At 36.7% G+C, this 15,092-nt stretch overlaps 1 protein-coding gene across 1 annotated transcript; it reads right to left on the bottom strand.

The window, feature by feature from the left end:
• Positions 1-3,708: 3,708 nt before the first annotated feature.
• LOC139725355 (uncharacterized) lies at positions 3,709-8,331 on the bottom strand. The gene is made up of 4 exons (XM_071636442.1): positions 7,587-8,331; positions 6,428-6,654; positions 5,251-5,397; positions 3,709-3,873 (listed from the first exon to the last, which is right to left on the bottom strand). The coding sequence occupies exons 1-4, from the start codon at positions 8,329-8,331 to the stop codon at positions 3,709-3,711; spliced, it is 1,284 nt and encodes a 427-aa protein (XP_071492543.1).
• Positions 8,332-15,092: the final 6,761 nt, after the last annotated feature.

Below are 15,092 nucleotides of genomic sequence, written 5' to 3'. Positions count from 1 at the left end.
GATTCTGCACAGTACAGGAAGAAGAAGAGTCAGATCTTACTACTGGGTGTTTCAAAAAAACATTTTCAACTTTTGATCATTAATAGTTCAAAAACTATCCATCCGATAAAACTGTCATTGATATGAGTAATAGCTGGATAGTGTACAATTTGGTTGAAGGTAATTTGCACGTGAAAGCATCAATCAATTTCATTAAATCTAAGATAGATTTTGAAGTAAGGTTTCAGATTTTGGTCAAATTTTAACCCTCTGTACAAAAATTGAACGTCGCACAGGAACCAATGATGTGTATGTGAGTGTGTGCTGACAATGGCCCTGAACAATGGACATGCCTGAACCACCTGTTGACTAGGCGTCCGTCTCGCGCTCCCTGGCACATGAATGCTTAATCAATAATTCATGTGGATTGCCCTGGGCACTGCTAGTCTGAATTCATGCACGGTAAAGTGCTTGCAAACACCACATTCATTCCAGCTGGCAATCATTTTCAAATTTTGCTTCACATATCACTAAATTTGGGATATAAATAAGCATAAATGATCTAAAGTTCCTCATTTTAATACAACTGTCTACTAATTAAATAGTCTGACAAATTTTTCGCTTTTTCGATAAAAAGAGATCATTTTTGGTAAAGAGTTCAGCAGCATTTATCATTGGGGCGATTTGTTTCACAGTAGATTTATTTGAGGCTCCATATACACAAGTGTATACTCTTGACTAATTGATTTTCTTTACTTCCTGTCACCACGTCTACGATAGAACAGAAGGTATTCATTGTAATTTTGTTTTTCAGAAGTAGGGAGAGCACTGTCGCGACTCAACGACAGTATCGACAGGCGTTTGACTTTACACAGATATCGCCAGAGGCTGAATAAAGACTAGTTGTGATAGTGGAATTTCTTATGAATAAATAATGAAGCATTCAAACCCTGGCCATTGTTCAGGACCATTGTCAGGGTGTTAACCACACACTCCCATACACACCCATTGACCCCTGTGCAAAGTGAAATTTTGTACAGAGGGCTGAAAATAGAGCAAAGTCTGGAACCTAACTGTGAAATTAATCATCGATTTCATGAAACTGATTTATGCTTTCATATTTAAACTACCTTCAACTAAATTGTACACTATTCAGCTATCACTCATATCAATGACAGTGTTATTTGATATATAGTTTTTGAATTATTAAGAATCAAAAGTGGGAAATGTTTTTTGAAACACCTAGTAATTACCTTTATGGAAACGCGTTCCTGCAAGACAGAATATTCAGCAAGAAATAGAGCGACATCTTATACGTACAACAGTTCTTGACCAGGAAATTAAGCAAATAAATGATTGGATGATGACATCGCCTCACAACTTGCCATATAGTTTGTACACAGAATCTTGCAAGTTTCCTTTTTATTTTTTTTTTCAAACGCAAGTATGCCCCAGTCTCAATCAGCCATGAATAATTTTGCACTTACACTGAAGAAAACATGATAAATGGGAAATTGTGGCATGATGAAATAATCAGCTCATTCATTTCATACACCTATTGTTCGAGAATGCAAAAATTAAATTCTTTTCTTCTGATTGAATTTATTTTTGCTTAATTTTTACTCATTCTTGTAAAATCGACTGTTTTTGTTTAGTCCTGAATTCTCTTTTAAATTAACAATTTCTGCGTTTTCTTTCATCACGTCAAATTTACTTATCATTTCTTTCTTTTTTTTTGTCAAAAGAAAGACGTGTATGGCCTTTTCCTCATATCAATAGGCTATCATAGTAATACGTATTTATAATGTGCCTAATTTACAATGAAACAGTCAATTTTCCCAAATACAGACTAGTAAACTCTCCTTGTAGCACAATGATCCGGCACTAGAATCTGTGCAAATCATTAAATTTTGTATTGATTAAAGTAATCGATATTTGAACAGATAACACTGGTTCTTTTCATATCCTGATCGGAAATGGATATGTCATCTGGTCTTCTAGGGCGCATTTCCAGCTCATATTGAAAGAAAATGACTAAAGGTAAAATACATACATACACTCAGCAAATAAAAGAAAGTAAACACTTTTTCAAGCTCATATTTTCCATAAAATATTTGGCTAAATATTGATGCTTTATGTATTATTTTAAAATTAATTTTATTGGTTATCAACCTGGTAGGTCATTAAAAACGAACATTTTACGCATGAGTGAACACATGCCTTTTTCTCTTCCGATGCACAAAATAAAAATTGCAAGAATGGACAAGTTCTCATTCATGCGTATTGTGCTCTTTCATATAGGAATGTGAACAACTGGCAAATTTAACACAATAAGAAACACAAATTAATTTGTAAAAACCATCCACTGATCTGTGCATGTCTCTGTAGCCCTCAAAGATAAAGGAAGGCAAAAAAAAAAAAAAACAATGGAGAAAATGAAGAATCTTCCGTCAAATCCAAATTCAAATGACACTAGGGAAGAGGTATTGTTTACAAAATGGTTAAAGGTTCTGTTTACTGTCTTGGGGAACAGTAATTCAAAATTTTCAAATTCAAAAAAAAAATGCAAGTTTAATGCAAGTTATGCGTAGGTCTGTTGTACCACAAAACATCCTCTTATATAAAATCTTCGCAATAGAGCCTAAAATATAAGAAAATATCTGTATGTCTTCTCACCAAACCGTATACTATAGACGGTTTAGTCTGGAACAGGTTTATCATAACTATTGTTCACATTTTACAATGCTTAACATCAATTTTACCGATTCAAGGTTTGTACAGTGGTTGTTAATATCCCTAACTCACATTTTAGAACTATTCTAACGCGCTACCGCTGGGTTTTAGTTTCATCCGCAAATGGTAAATTACGCCTGTAAATTTTGAAATGTTATTTCAAATTAAGAAAACTGAAAAATGATATTTGTTTCATTTGTCTCATGAATTCTAAAATGCATTAATTAAAAGAATGGAATACAGAAATTCTTTCCACTTTATTACCTTTTGGGGCTTACTCCTTATGTCAATTGAATTTGAGTTGACAAAATAGTCTTATTTCCCCCTTTAGTTTCCCACTTTGTTTTTGTTTGAGGATTTAAAGAGACACAATGGAACAAAAACTTATTTTTGCTATTTATATTTCTCACTGTGCTTATCTGATCTTTTGTTATCAATGCTATCGTGAAGGGCATTTGCAAATGAGTGACAAAACGTCAATTTTTACAGTTTTTACTGTTGTGTCTTAGAAGACACAAAAAAGAAATAAACAAATGCATTCCCTCATGCGTAAAAATTCCCTTTGAACTAACCTACTGAGTTGATGGCCAATAACATAATCTATAATATGGTATATCATGACACAAAGATTTTTGTCAAAATCTTTGAAGAAAAACTATGTAATGGCAAAAACGTTTACTTCCTTTACCCATATACTTAATTATTACGTGGCATAGAGAATTCAATGTATATTCAAATCTCTTGCTGCAAAGGCATATAAAGACAACAACAATCATATATATCGTTGAATTTATTATTTTCATGTTTATCGCCAGAATAGTGACAGAACCGCGTTCTTCTATATATATATATATATATATATTTTTTTTTTTTTTTGCTGGCCAATTCGGGCCTAATCCATCTGAAACACAAGTCAAAAAGGTTGTCGAAATTACTGAACCAAGTTGTGCAAAACCCGAGTGGACGACCATCTGATCATGTTCGTTAATTACCCTTTTACTTGCAGGACATTGCCTTGAGGCAATCTTCGCGAAATCGTCGGTTGACGGCCGCGTAGACGAATGCGTTGATGACGTGGTTAATGTACTTCAATTGAGTTGCCCCATACACCACAATGGCTAGAAGTGGCTTTTCATAGTGTAAAAGTACGATGTCCCTTAACTGCATGAACGAATAAAAAACCAGAGGTAATAAAGGAAAATGGAAGAAAATTCACGATGAATCACTGATAAGGAATACAAAGAATTGGTGCACAAAGAATACAATTAGTTCATATTTACAAAGCTAGACACACAGGCACTCACAAGCACATTGTGAGGTACACTAGACTTCTATTGAGTATAGATTATGATAGATACCGCCCAACGCAAAATCACTATGCACACGCTGTCGCAGCTCACATTCATGTCTGGAGTTATTCAGCTTTGGCTATAGATTCAAGAGTTTGCTTTAATACGCCCGTGGAAAACAATTGGTTTTCTTCCTCTAAAAATTCTTATGAAAGAGAGAGAGAGAGAGAGAGAGAGAGAGAGAGAAAGAAAATGAAATGTGTCCTATATTATCACTTAAATCCTATGCACCGAGGAGTATATCCGTGCATTAAAAAAGTAACACTTATATAGTAATTGTTACGCGTTTCATACGTTTTATGCATAATCAGTCAGTAAACCAGACAGAGTTATAGAAAGTTTCTGGCAAAAGGAGATATAAAAGCCCATTCTTACCGAGTCTGACTGGCTTCTTCAATTCAAAATCAAGTGATTCAACTTTAAAGCATGCTTTCGGATGATACAGAATTACCGAACACATTCAAATTTTGCATAAAAATAAAGGTTGTGTTGATCTTCAGCGAGTCTTGCCTAATGTAACAACAACGTATTCATGAATTGTATAGTAGGTAGTAGGTAAAAGTAGGTACACTTTGGTGGAATACCTAGTTCAGAGGTCTTCAAAGAAAAATATCCACATTTGGATACAGTACATTTTAAAAGTGGCCTATGCATAGGTGCATGCACTCTGATACAACGCATTGGCACAAACGGGGTTCCAAACAGGGAGGTGGCTTCTCCCTTCCCTGCTTATATACTCATCCCAGGTTTCGGAGAAAACTGTGGAATGCCGAAACTGCTGGGGTGTTTTGGGAAGCTTTATACAAACATGTAATGGTTTTGTCACCACCGCCCTCACCTCTCTTGTTACAATTATGTCAAGAGCCACACTCGGCAGCCAGGATACAAAGAAAACGATACTGACGACGAACAGCATGACGGTAGTTCGATGGTCATTATAGCTCCTCTTCTTATTATATAAATGGGCGACAACTGCGGATTGTCCGGCCAAGGCAGGAATTTCCGTCGTCGTGCCAGTTTGATCGTGAACTGGATATATTTTTTTTTTTTTGCTGGCCAATTCGGGCCTAATCCATCTGAAACACAAGTCAAAAAGGTTGTCGAAATTACTGAACCAAGTTGTGCAAAACCCGAGTGGACGACCATCTGATCATGTTCGTTAATTACCCTTTTACTTGCAGGACATTGCCTTGAGGCAATCTTCGCGAAATCGTCGGTTGACGGCCGCGTAGACGAATGCGTTGATGACGTGGTTAATGTACTTCAATTGAGTTGCCCCATACACCACAATGGCTAGAAGTGGCTTTTCATAGTGTAAAAGTACGATGTCCCTTAACTGCATGAACGAATAAAAAACCAGAGGTAATAAAGGAAAATGGAAGAAAATTCACGATGAATCACTGATAAGGAATACAAAGAATTGGTGCACAAAGAATACAATTAGTTCATATTTACAAAGCTAGACACACAGGCACTCACAAGCACATTGTGAGGTACACTAGACTTCTATTGAGTATAGATTATGATAGATACCGCCCAACGCAAAATCACTATGCACACGCTGTCGCAGCTCACATTCATGTCTGGAGTTATTCAGCTTTGGCTATAGATTCAAGAGTTTGCTTTAATACGCCCGTGGAAAACAATTGGTTTTCTTCCTCTAAAAATTCTTATGAAAGAGAGAGAGAGAGAGAGAGAGAGAGAGAGAGAGAGAAAGAAAATGAAATGTGTCCTATATTATCACTTAAATCCTATGCACCGAGGAGTATATCCGTGCATTAAAAAAGTAACACTTATATAGTAATTGTTACGCGTTTCATACGTTTTATGCATAATCAGTCAGTAAACCAGACAGAGTTATAGAAAGTTTCTGGCAAAAGGAGATATAAAAGCCCATTCTTACCGAGTCTGACTGGCTTCTTCAATTCAAAATCAAGTAATTCAACTTTAAAGCATGCTTTCGGATGATACAGAATTACCGAACACATTCAAATTTTGCATAAAAATAAAGGTTGTGTTGATCTTCAGCGAGTCTTGCCTAATGTAACAACAACGTATTCATGAATTGTATAGTAGGTAGTAGGTAAAAGTAGGTACACTTTGGTGGAATACCTAGTTCAGAGGTCTTCAAAGAAAAATATCCACATTTGGATACAGTACATTTTAAAAGTGGCCTATGCATAGGTGCATGCACTCTGATACAACGCATTGGCACAAACGGGGTTCCAAACAGGGAGGTGGCTTCTCCCTTCCCTGCTTATATACTCATCCCAGGTTTCGGAGAAAACTGTGGAATGCCGAAACTGCTGGGGTGTTTTGGGAAGCTTTATACAAACATGTAATGGTTTTGTCACCACCGCCCTCACCTCTCTTGTTACAATTATGTCAAGAGCCACACTCGGCAGCCAGGATACAAAGAAAACGATACTGACGACGAACAGCATGACGGTAGTTCGATGGTCATTATAGCTCCTCTTCTTATTATATAAATGGGCGACAACTGCGGATTGTCCGGCCAAGGCAGGAATTTCCGTCGTCGTGCCAGTTTGATCGTGAACTGGATTGTTGTTTGACTTCATTTGAATGTAAGCATCTGTGGGTACGATAAATTCATAATAAGATTTGTTACAGGCTGTTTTGTTTCACTTCGGTTTGTTTAACACTCAAAAAAGGAAAACTTAAACATGCTTCTCAAGCAATGACATTCGCATAAGTTCTTCTGGTTTAGTTTTCTTTATATAGAAATACATTTTCTCATTGTTTGTAACGTAGATATACATTATCAACTCCCCCTGTTGCCTCACTGCTGCATAAGTTACAAGGCCCACATTCTTAGAGGAAACTGTAGAGCGAAAAGAAAATAACCTATAGAAGACAAACTGTAACTGTTCCATTTCTGAAATTACAGTAGGTGTTTGGCCGACATTGTAAATCCATTACCCCTGTGTTACCCTGAAGATACAATTTAATATAAACAAGATTTCTGGTATCAACATAAGAAGTGGGGCCTTTATCTACACGTTTATTTACTTTTCGCTGTTTTTATCTTCTCTGTCAAACTGCTGAAAATGCGAGGGATCACCGCAGTGATGCAGCTTTTTTCTTTAATGTGTGTATGTGTTTGTGTGTATGTGTGTAAATTAGTCTTCATTTCTATCTGGAATTTTAGTTGCTGTGTTGTAACTAAATACCAGCTGAAATTATATCATATGTAAAGCTGAAATGAATAAAAACATATATCATGATATACACTCATATACATGCTTTCTGACACATCTGGGTTATCATATTATGTAACGGAATGTTCCAGACCGTCTTGTTCTTCTATCGTGAATTATCGCGCGCTGTCATTCAAAAACGGAGAGAAAAAAGTAGCAACGTATAACCAAAACGAGAAAAAGAAATCCTTTAAGTAAGTCAATGCCGATCGACAACTGGCCATCCGCTTTTGATTTTTGTTTTTATTTCGATAGAAAGTTTTTCCTTTAACGCATATATCTTTTCATTAAGAATATCTGTACTTACCATCAGGGTAATCTTTTCTATTGAAGCTATTAAAAGTCTCGGCATTAGATTCGTCGGATGGGAAATCTACTGTTTTTGGAACACATTTGTTATCAGCGAACACGGAAGACGACACCGAGCAGATGCCAGACTGGGTGCTCTTCACCACATGCCCAGCGGTGAGCTCCCGTCGGACCTTCTGTTGTCCCCGAATGACCCGGAAGATCTTAAAGTACAGGACGGACGATATGAGAGACGAAAGGGAAAAGATGATTGTCTGCGACCAAGCGTACGTGACGCCGACCCAACCAATGTCGCCGTACATCACACACGTCATTTTTCCCTCTTCTTCGTGAGCTTGACTCAGGTAGATGAAGGGCGAGCTGTACGTGAACGCAAACACAAAACACCCCAAGGACACCCATGTTGCTGTCAGGGGAGAGATTGGACGAGAGAACGGTGTAACGATTGCCTTAAAGCGGTAAACAGCTACGGTAACAGTCAGCAACGCTGCGGTCAGTACGCCGGAGCGAAGACTAACCATCTCGATAGCGCATTGGACATCGCTGACGCCCGAAAAGAAGACGGGCACCTTCAGGGCATTAAACGATGAAAAAATCAGATCGTCGACGGCGAGGGCCATGATGGCGATGTCTACAGCATTTTTTGGTCGACGACGAATGAAAACGAGGCAAATCAGGATGTTTGTTGGAATGCCAATGAAGGGTGCTGCGATCCCAAACACGAGGCGTACGTAGCGATGCATAATTTCTCAGATGACTCGACAGATCTTCACCGCACTATCGAAAAAAAAAAACCTGAAAATGATTCTACATCTGAGCGAATGTTTTAGCTGAAAATGTTCTCGCCAGACACATGTCAATATAGAAATAGATTGTAAGACAATATCAGACACTCTTTCGGAAAAAGGAATCGAACTAAAAGAGCGAAGTGGCGGAATATATAGCAGCGATGTGCACATTATTACTTGACATACATTTCTCCGAGCTATTGTTATTGACAATACATCATTTAGATATCTATTTGAAGAAATCAGTCTATTGGCTGCTGTGAAGGTAGTGGTTCTCGTCTCTTCTCTGATTGGCTTATTGGTTTCATGTGATCTACACGCATTACACTATAAAGAAATAAGATACTATAATAACTATCTTAAACTCCCTTGATGTGTGGTAGGCGTTCTGCCTTGCAATGTTCTTGGAATGTTCTGTGTGGTGACGTAGATTTATCTGTGTACCAACAGACGGAATGGGGGACGTATCCCACAGTTCCAGGTGAAGAGGAGGTGTGTACTGAAATCCCACACTTTTCAGAGCACGCGTTAAAGAAAGAGAAAAGAAAAAAACTGCTGAAAATTAGGACATCGCTCCGGTTTATCAATCAAGGTGTGACTATGTTTCAGTATCAGAACTACTTTAGGGAGGAAATTGATGCAAATTACTAATGTCTCTCCCATTCAAACACGTCAATGAAAAGAAAAAAAAAATGGAAGGGAATACCTACTTTGTTTTGTGCAAACATTAGATTATTTGGATTGTGAAGCCGGTCAGTTTTAAAATTTGTAGTTAAAAAAAAATAAAAACAGATAGACAAATATAGTCCTTCGATCTTCATAACTAGTACGCTCACAGAGAGCTAAAGAAAATACAAATGTGCCATCTTGTAACCAAGATAATTTGTAATAATTATGAAGTCATTCATCAAAATTTCAGAACTCATGCATTCCATCATTTTCAATTTATGAAAGATAATAATTGTCAAAATCGCAATGACTCATCGACTTTCATAACATCAAGATAACAAACTCAGGACGAAATGAGAACCTCGTAAAATAAGGGGGAAATGAGAATCGTTAATTGTGATAATCAGTTTGTCTTTTTGTGCATTAGCAGCTAATGATGCGGATGAATTTTGAGACAAAATCAGGACCAATCGGATAGAAACTGAAAGTATTTCCTTCAAGCTATGTAACGTGTATTTTCGAAATTGGTGCCGAGCTGTACCAAAAGATAGAAAGACTTGCAACAACTTTAGTGTCAAACATTTTTGTAGGTCTCGTGATGGTAATTTACTCTCTGTCTACATGATGAATATTATCTCTAATAATGTTAGTCGTCTGCTGGCAGCATGAATATGTGAGTCATAATTATCAGTGACCAAAATCCGTCGTATCCACGACAATTCTGGCGACTGTAGAATGCATTCTCCTCTTTTCCCTTTCCCCTTTTTCGGAATTCTTTGGTCTCTACTGGAAAAATACAAAATTCGCTGCTCACCTTTAACAGCCATCAGGTATAAAAAGAAAAGAATTCTACGACAAACTAAATGATATATCTGCGCATCATAAACGCCAACACATACACAAATATATACACACACACACACACACACACATGCACACACGCACATATGCACGCATGTGCGCGCGCGCACACACACGCACACACACACACAAACACACGCAATACTAGTAACAGAAATTTCCCCTCGCATATCCTATATAAAGCGATAGCACCTGCTCAAGAAATCGTGCGCTTTCAAAAGAAGACAAATCATCAGGTCATATTCATCTAATGTATACCAGTTGCAAAATGGAAGTTGATTTTTCATTCTTTCTTATCTATTTATGAACATCACAGAAAGCCATATTCATAGGCGCTTCTCTGCTCTGAAGAGCGACAAATCGAAGATCTTTCGTTGAATGAACCCAATAGCATTTTGTGGCAGTTAAAAAAAAAACGGGGGGGGGGGCTGTAAAGTTCTGGTTGAGGTGAGGATTTGACTTTTAACATTTAGCGAGATATTCAGAAACCACTCTATGAGATGTCAAAGAGCATGCAATTTTAAGGGGTATCAAATGTTTATTTGATGAAAATCGGTTCCGAAATGGCTGAGATATCCAACAACAATGTGAAACAAAGAGACCCTAATGAAAGCCGTGGCCTGTCGCCTTTTATTAATATTACTTGTTTGGACGTCTCAGCCATTTGTAAAACCAATTTTCATCAAATGAACGTTGAATCCTTAGAATTACACGCTCTTTCATATTTCATAGGAGGTTTCTCATTATCTCACTTAGGAATGTTATGAACCTGACCTCAATCAGTACTGTACAGTCCCTTTAAGAGGAAGGTGTATTGGATAATGTTCTCGAGGACAAAGGATACCCCGCAACTATATACTACGCAAGACTTTCAAGGACACATTATCTATATACTAAACGTAACACATTACGGAAGTATTTGAAGAGTTTGCAAAAACCGATGAGTGCACATTTGCCAAATGGAGATACTTGCGATTAAAGGTCAAGAAAAACATAGAGAATAATAAGAACTTTTTTGCTTCTTTTGACTATAACTTCAAAAATATACCTTTATATGTAGTGACCAATATATCATATAAAAGGTATTATTTTGTACTTTATGACAGAGATCGTACTTCAAAATCTTCAAAAATGGACTTATCGGTTTTTGCAAACAAACTCTTCATTTGGAAAGCAAGCCTATTGATGCCGGTTGAATTAAACAGAAAAAAAAAATCATCTTTTGCTCCTATACACCAAGAAAGAGACAATTCAGCGATCAAATGAATAGAATCATTGCCTTTAGAACGTATGCATGAAAATTAAGATCAATATATTGACGTGATGTGTTGCTGTCTTCCACAAACGAAAATAAAAGTGTATCATAAGTTATCACCTTTCTCACTTCTGTGCGTCTCCCTCTACTTCTGCCTTACAGGGAAACGCAATATCCAATATAACACTCAAACTCAGAAATAAGAAGAAATTTTAAAGAGAATCGGGAAAGCATAAAGTGAAAGATTTATGTAAATCTATAGTTTCAAATGAAACAGTTTTTGGTCTCAACAATACATCGTACAAGTGGATTTGAGCTAATGACATCATTGAGCTCACAAGGCTTCCACTCACTTAAAATCAAAATAAATTCATATTATTTCGGAGCAATTATAAATGAAATAAAATAGAATTATTATACAAATCAAAATGGTATATGAGTTGACAAATCAATCGTGTGACTGATAATTACTGTATCATAACGCGTAAGAAATTCTGAAATGTCTCTTCTCTTTGTTTCGCCAGAGTTCAAGGAAAATGGAATGTTTATGTATACGTTAGACTCATTCTTTTAGTAAAGTAAGCTTCAGCAGAACATAATTTTCTACAAGTCTATGTGCATTGTGGTGAAGAATTGCTTATGTTGGAACAGTGTGTCACAGTTTATCGGAACCATTTTGATCGTTTTTAAAAATATATTTGTGTTTCATTAAAACCATCATAAAGAATTAGAACTTGAAGGTAAAAAAGAAATAATAAAGAAAAAAGAAAAAATATACAATGTATATATCTTTATTTTGTGGTTGATTATATAAAGTAAACACTACTTTTGCTTTCATTTCCTTTCACGTGAACAACCACAAATTAAATTGTCAAACATATTTTGGTAACGGTGTACAGTGACTGTGAAATCGATTTCATAACAACCTCAGCGAAGACGCAGAAAGCGCATTCTCTGTGAAGAAACCAAAAATACAGTGCACTCCCGTTATAACGAACACAGTTATAACAAAATTTCGGTTACAACGAAGTAAAACTTCAGGGAGCAACATTCCTGTTCTATGCCTTTTATTATTCATTTCTTCGGGTATAATAAAACTTCGATATAACGAAAGAAAAGTGCCGGTCCCAATGACTCCGTTATAACGGGAGTCCACTGTAATTGTTTGTTTGTTTTTTTGTTGTTTTTTTTTTGTGTGCAGATGATAGTAGGCAGTTTTCGCTACACGACGGGAGGACCGACAATACGCGGAAGCTGTGACAGTCCCAGTACTCGGACTCCCGTCCCCATATCTAAGAAGTTTCGCTTTCATGTACAGGACGGAGGCGTGCGGACAAGATCGCTGATTGGCTGGCTGGCTGGCTGGCTCACTCCTGCCCAGTATCGGGACGCGTGTTTTTTTTAGACGGCACAGATTGGGGACCCTATCCCTAAACCTAACCCTAATCCTAATCCTAACCCTAAACATCAAACCCTAACCCTAACCCTAACCCTAACCCTGACCCCAACCCTAACCCTAACCCTAACCCTAACCATAAACCCTAACCCAACGTTTTTCCCATAAGTTTAACACGCGCCATGCCCCAATCTGTGCCGTCTTAAAAAAAAAAAAAAAAAAAAAAAAAAACGCTATCGGGACCGAACGCTATTTTGGCCAAGTACCGTACTCGTTTTCCCCAGGACCACAGAACGGAACGTTTCTCGGATTTGATCATGCGCAGAATCAAATTTTGCACACGGCACGCTCAACTAACGTGCTTGCGAAGACTCCCTACTATGATAGCGGTTGGCTGATGCCCCTTCTTTGCAAAAATATCTCAGAACAGTACCTAGGCATATTTTGTTGATACTAACGTCATTCATCACGTCGACTTTCATTACTTTACATTATCAAGGTATAAATTCAAATCAAAGAAAGTAACTAGGGCTCCATTCAGAACGAAATAAACCTTGTGAAAAGGGGAAACACTAATCGTTCGTATAAAGGATAAAATGTCTAGCAACAATTAATCTTGTCAGACTGTCGTCAAAGTAGGTCAGGCGATATTGATTTACATCGTATGACTATCTCCGCTTGTCTGCTGATAGCATACATGTGCGATATCAGTGATGAAAATCAGCCATGATTATGGCGTTTCTGCCTACTGTAGAATGCATTTCCCTCTCGAAAGATTTTTTTTCGATATTTCTGTGACCATCACAATTATGGGATGTTTTATCAAAATCAAGAGGTATATGTAGATATATTGTAATCCATTATATATATATATATATATATATATATATATATATATATATATATATGTACATGTTATATTGCATTATAACATCTATATATGTATTATAAAAACTTCATTATAAATTATGGTTTATGTTATATCAAGAGAGGGAGAGAGAGAGAGCCATTATTGTGTTAATGGAAATGGGTACGAGTAATTCCGTGTGTGAGTCATTTCCATGGTGTCTTGGTGTCTTAAGAAACATCAGAAAAAAAAAATTGACAAACTGTATACACAAGTAATGACAAGCATGAAACAGTCCACTCGAAGGGGGATAGACTCTATAACGAGAACATTTAATCAGAGTAACCACACAGATACAATGGATGAACATAGGTATGAGTGAAATATGCGTACCTTAAAAAGCGTAAAATGGTAATTTAATGTTTGTTAGACCTGGAGCAAGTTTATAGAACTTACTCTAATTCTTACTTGGTTTAGAATGCATCCTCGATAAGATCACAGCAACATATTAAATCCTCCCCCTTAACTTTCTAATTGAGGCTGACAGTGTGCGAGTATTCTCGAGAGGTTCTGCACAGTATACAGGAAGAAGAAGAGTAAGATATTACCACTATTTTACCTTTCTGGAAACGTGTTCCTGCAAGACAGCATATCCAGCAAGAAATAGAGCGACATCTTATACGCACAGCAGTTCTTGACCAGGAATATGCAGATAAGTGAGTTGATCATATTATCGCTGCACAAAGTGCCATAAGGTTTGTACAAAAATCTTGAAGATTCCTTTTTCTTTTCAAACGCAAGTATCCCCCAGTCTCGAATCAGCCATGAATAATATTGTGTTTGCCACTTTTACTGAAGAAAACATGAAAAATGGGAAATTATGACGTGATGACATTATCAGGTCACTCATTTTTACACCTATTGTTCGAGAACTCGTATGCAAGAATTCAGACCTTTTCTTTTGATCAAATTTCTTGTGCTTAGAAAATTTTACTCATTCCTTTAAAGTTTTTCTTTACTTTCATTACGTCAAAATCACTTGTTATTTCTTTTATGTCAAAAGAAGGACATTTATTGCCTTTTCCCTCATACTAAAGAGCTATCATAATACGTATAATAATATGCCTAATTCACAATGAAACAGTCAATTTTCCAATTACAGACGAGTAAACTCTTCTTGTTTACACAATGATCGTGCACTAGAGTCAATGCCAATGCAAATCATCAAAATTTGTATTGATTGATGTCATAGATATTTAAAACAAGTGATGACATACCACATTGGTTCTTATATCCTGATCGGATATGGATGTGTAATTTTGTTTTCTAGGAAATGTATTTCCAGCTCACGTTGAAAAAAAAAATCTCTAAAGGTGAAAAACATAATGTACACTCAGCTACAAAAAAGAAAGTAAACACTTTTTCAAGCTCATATTTCCCATAAAACATTTGGCGATATATTGATGTTTTATGTTACATGTAGTTTAACCTGGTAGATCATTAAAAAGGGATATTTTACGCATGAGTAGACACATGCGTTTTTCTCTTCCGATGCACAAAATAAAGATTGCAAAAATGGACAAGTTCTCATTCATGCGTATGTGCTCTTTCATATAACAATGAGAACAGAAGACAAATCTAACACAATAAGACAATAAGAAATATAAATCAACTTGCAAAAACCACCC

Source organism: Diadema antillarum, unplaced genomic scaffold (assembly GCF_040938485.1).
Source record: "Diadema antillarum isolate AM-2024a unplaced genomic scaffold, OU_Dant_1.0 seq00000035_RagTag, whole genome shotgun sequence".
Lineage (NCBI taxonomy): Eukaryota > Metazoa > Echinodermata > Echinoidea > Diadematoida > Diadematidae > Diadema > Diadema antillarum.
This window is presented reverse-complemented; position numbering and strand designations above follow the sequence as displayed.

Bases quoted from the DNA above. Each gene is read 5' to 3' on its own strand.
- LOC139725355 (XM_071636442.1), bottom strand. From the start codon at position 8,331: ATGCATCGCTACGTACGCCTCGTGTTTGGGATCGCAGCACCCTTCATT. The intron at 5,398-6,427 runs GTGAGGGCGGTG...TCGTTCATGCAG, and splicing joins ACATAATTGTAACAAGAGAG to TTAAGGGACATCGTACTTTT. The intron at 3,874-5,250 runs GCAATGTCCTGC...TCGTTCATGCAG, and splicing joins TTCGCGAAGATTGCCTCAAG to TTAAGGGACATCGTACTTTT.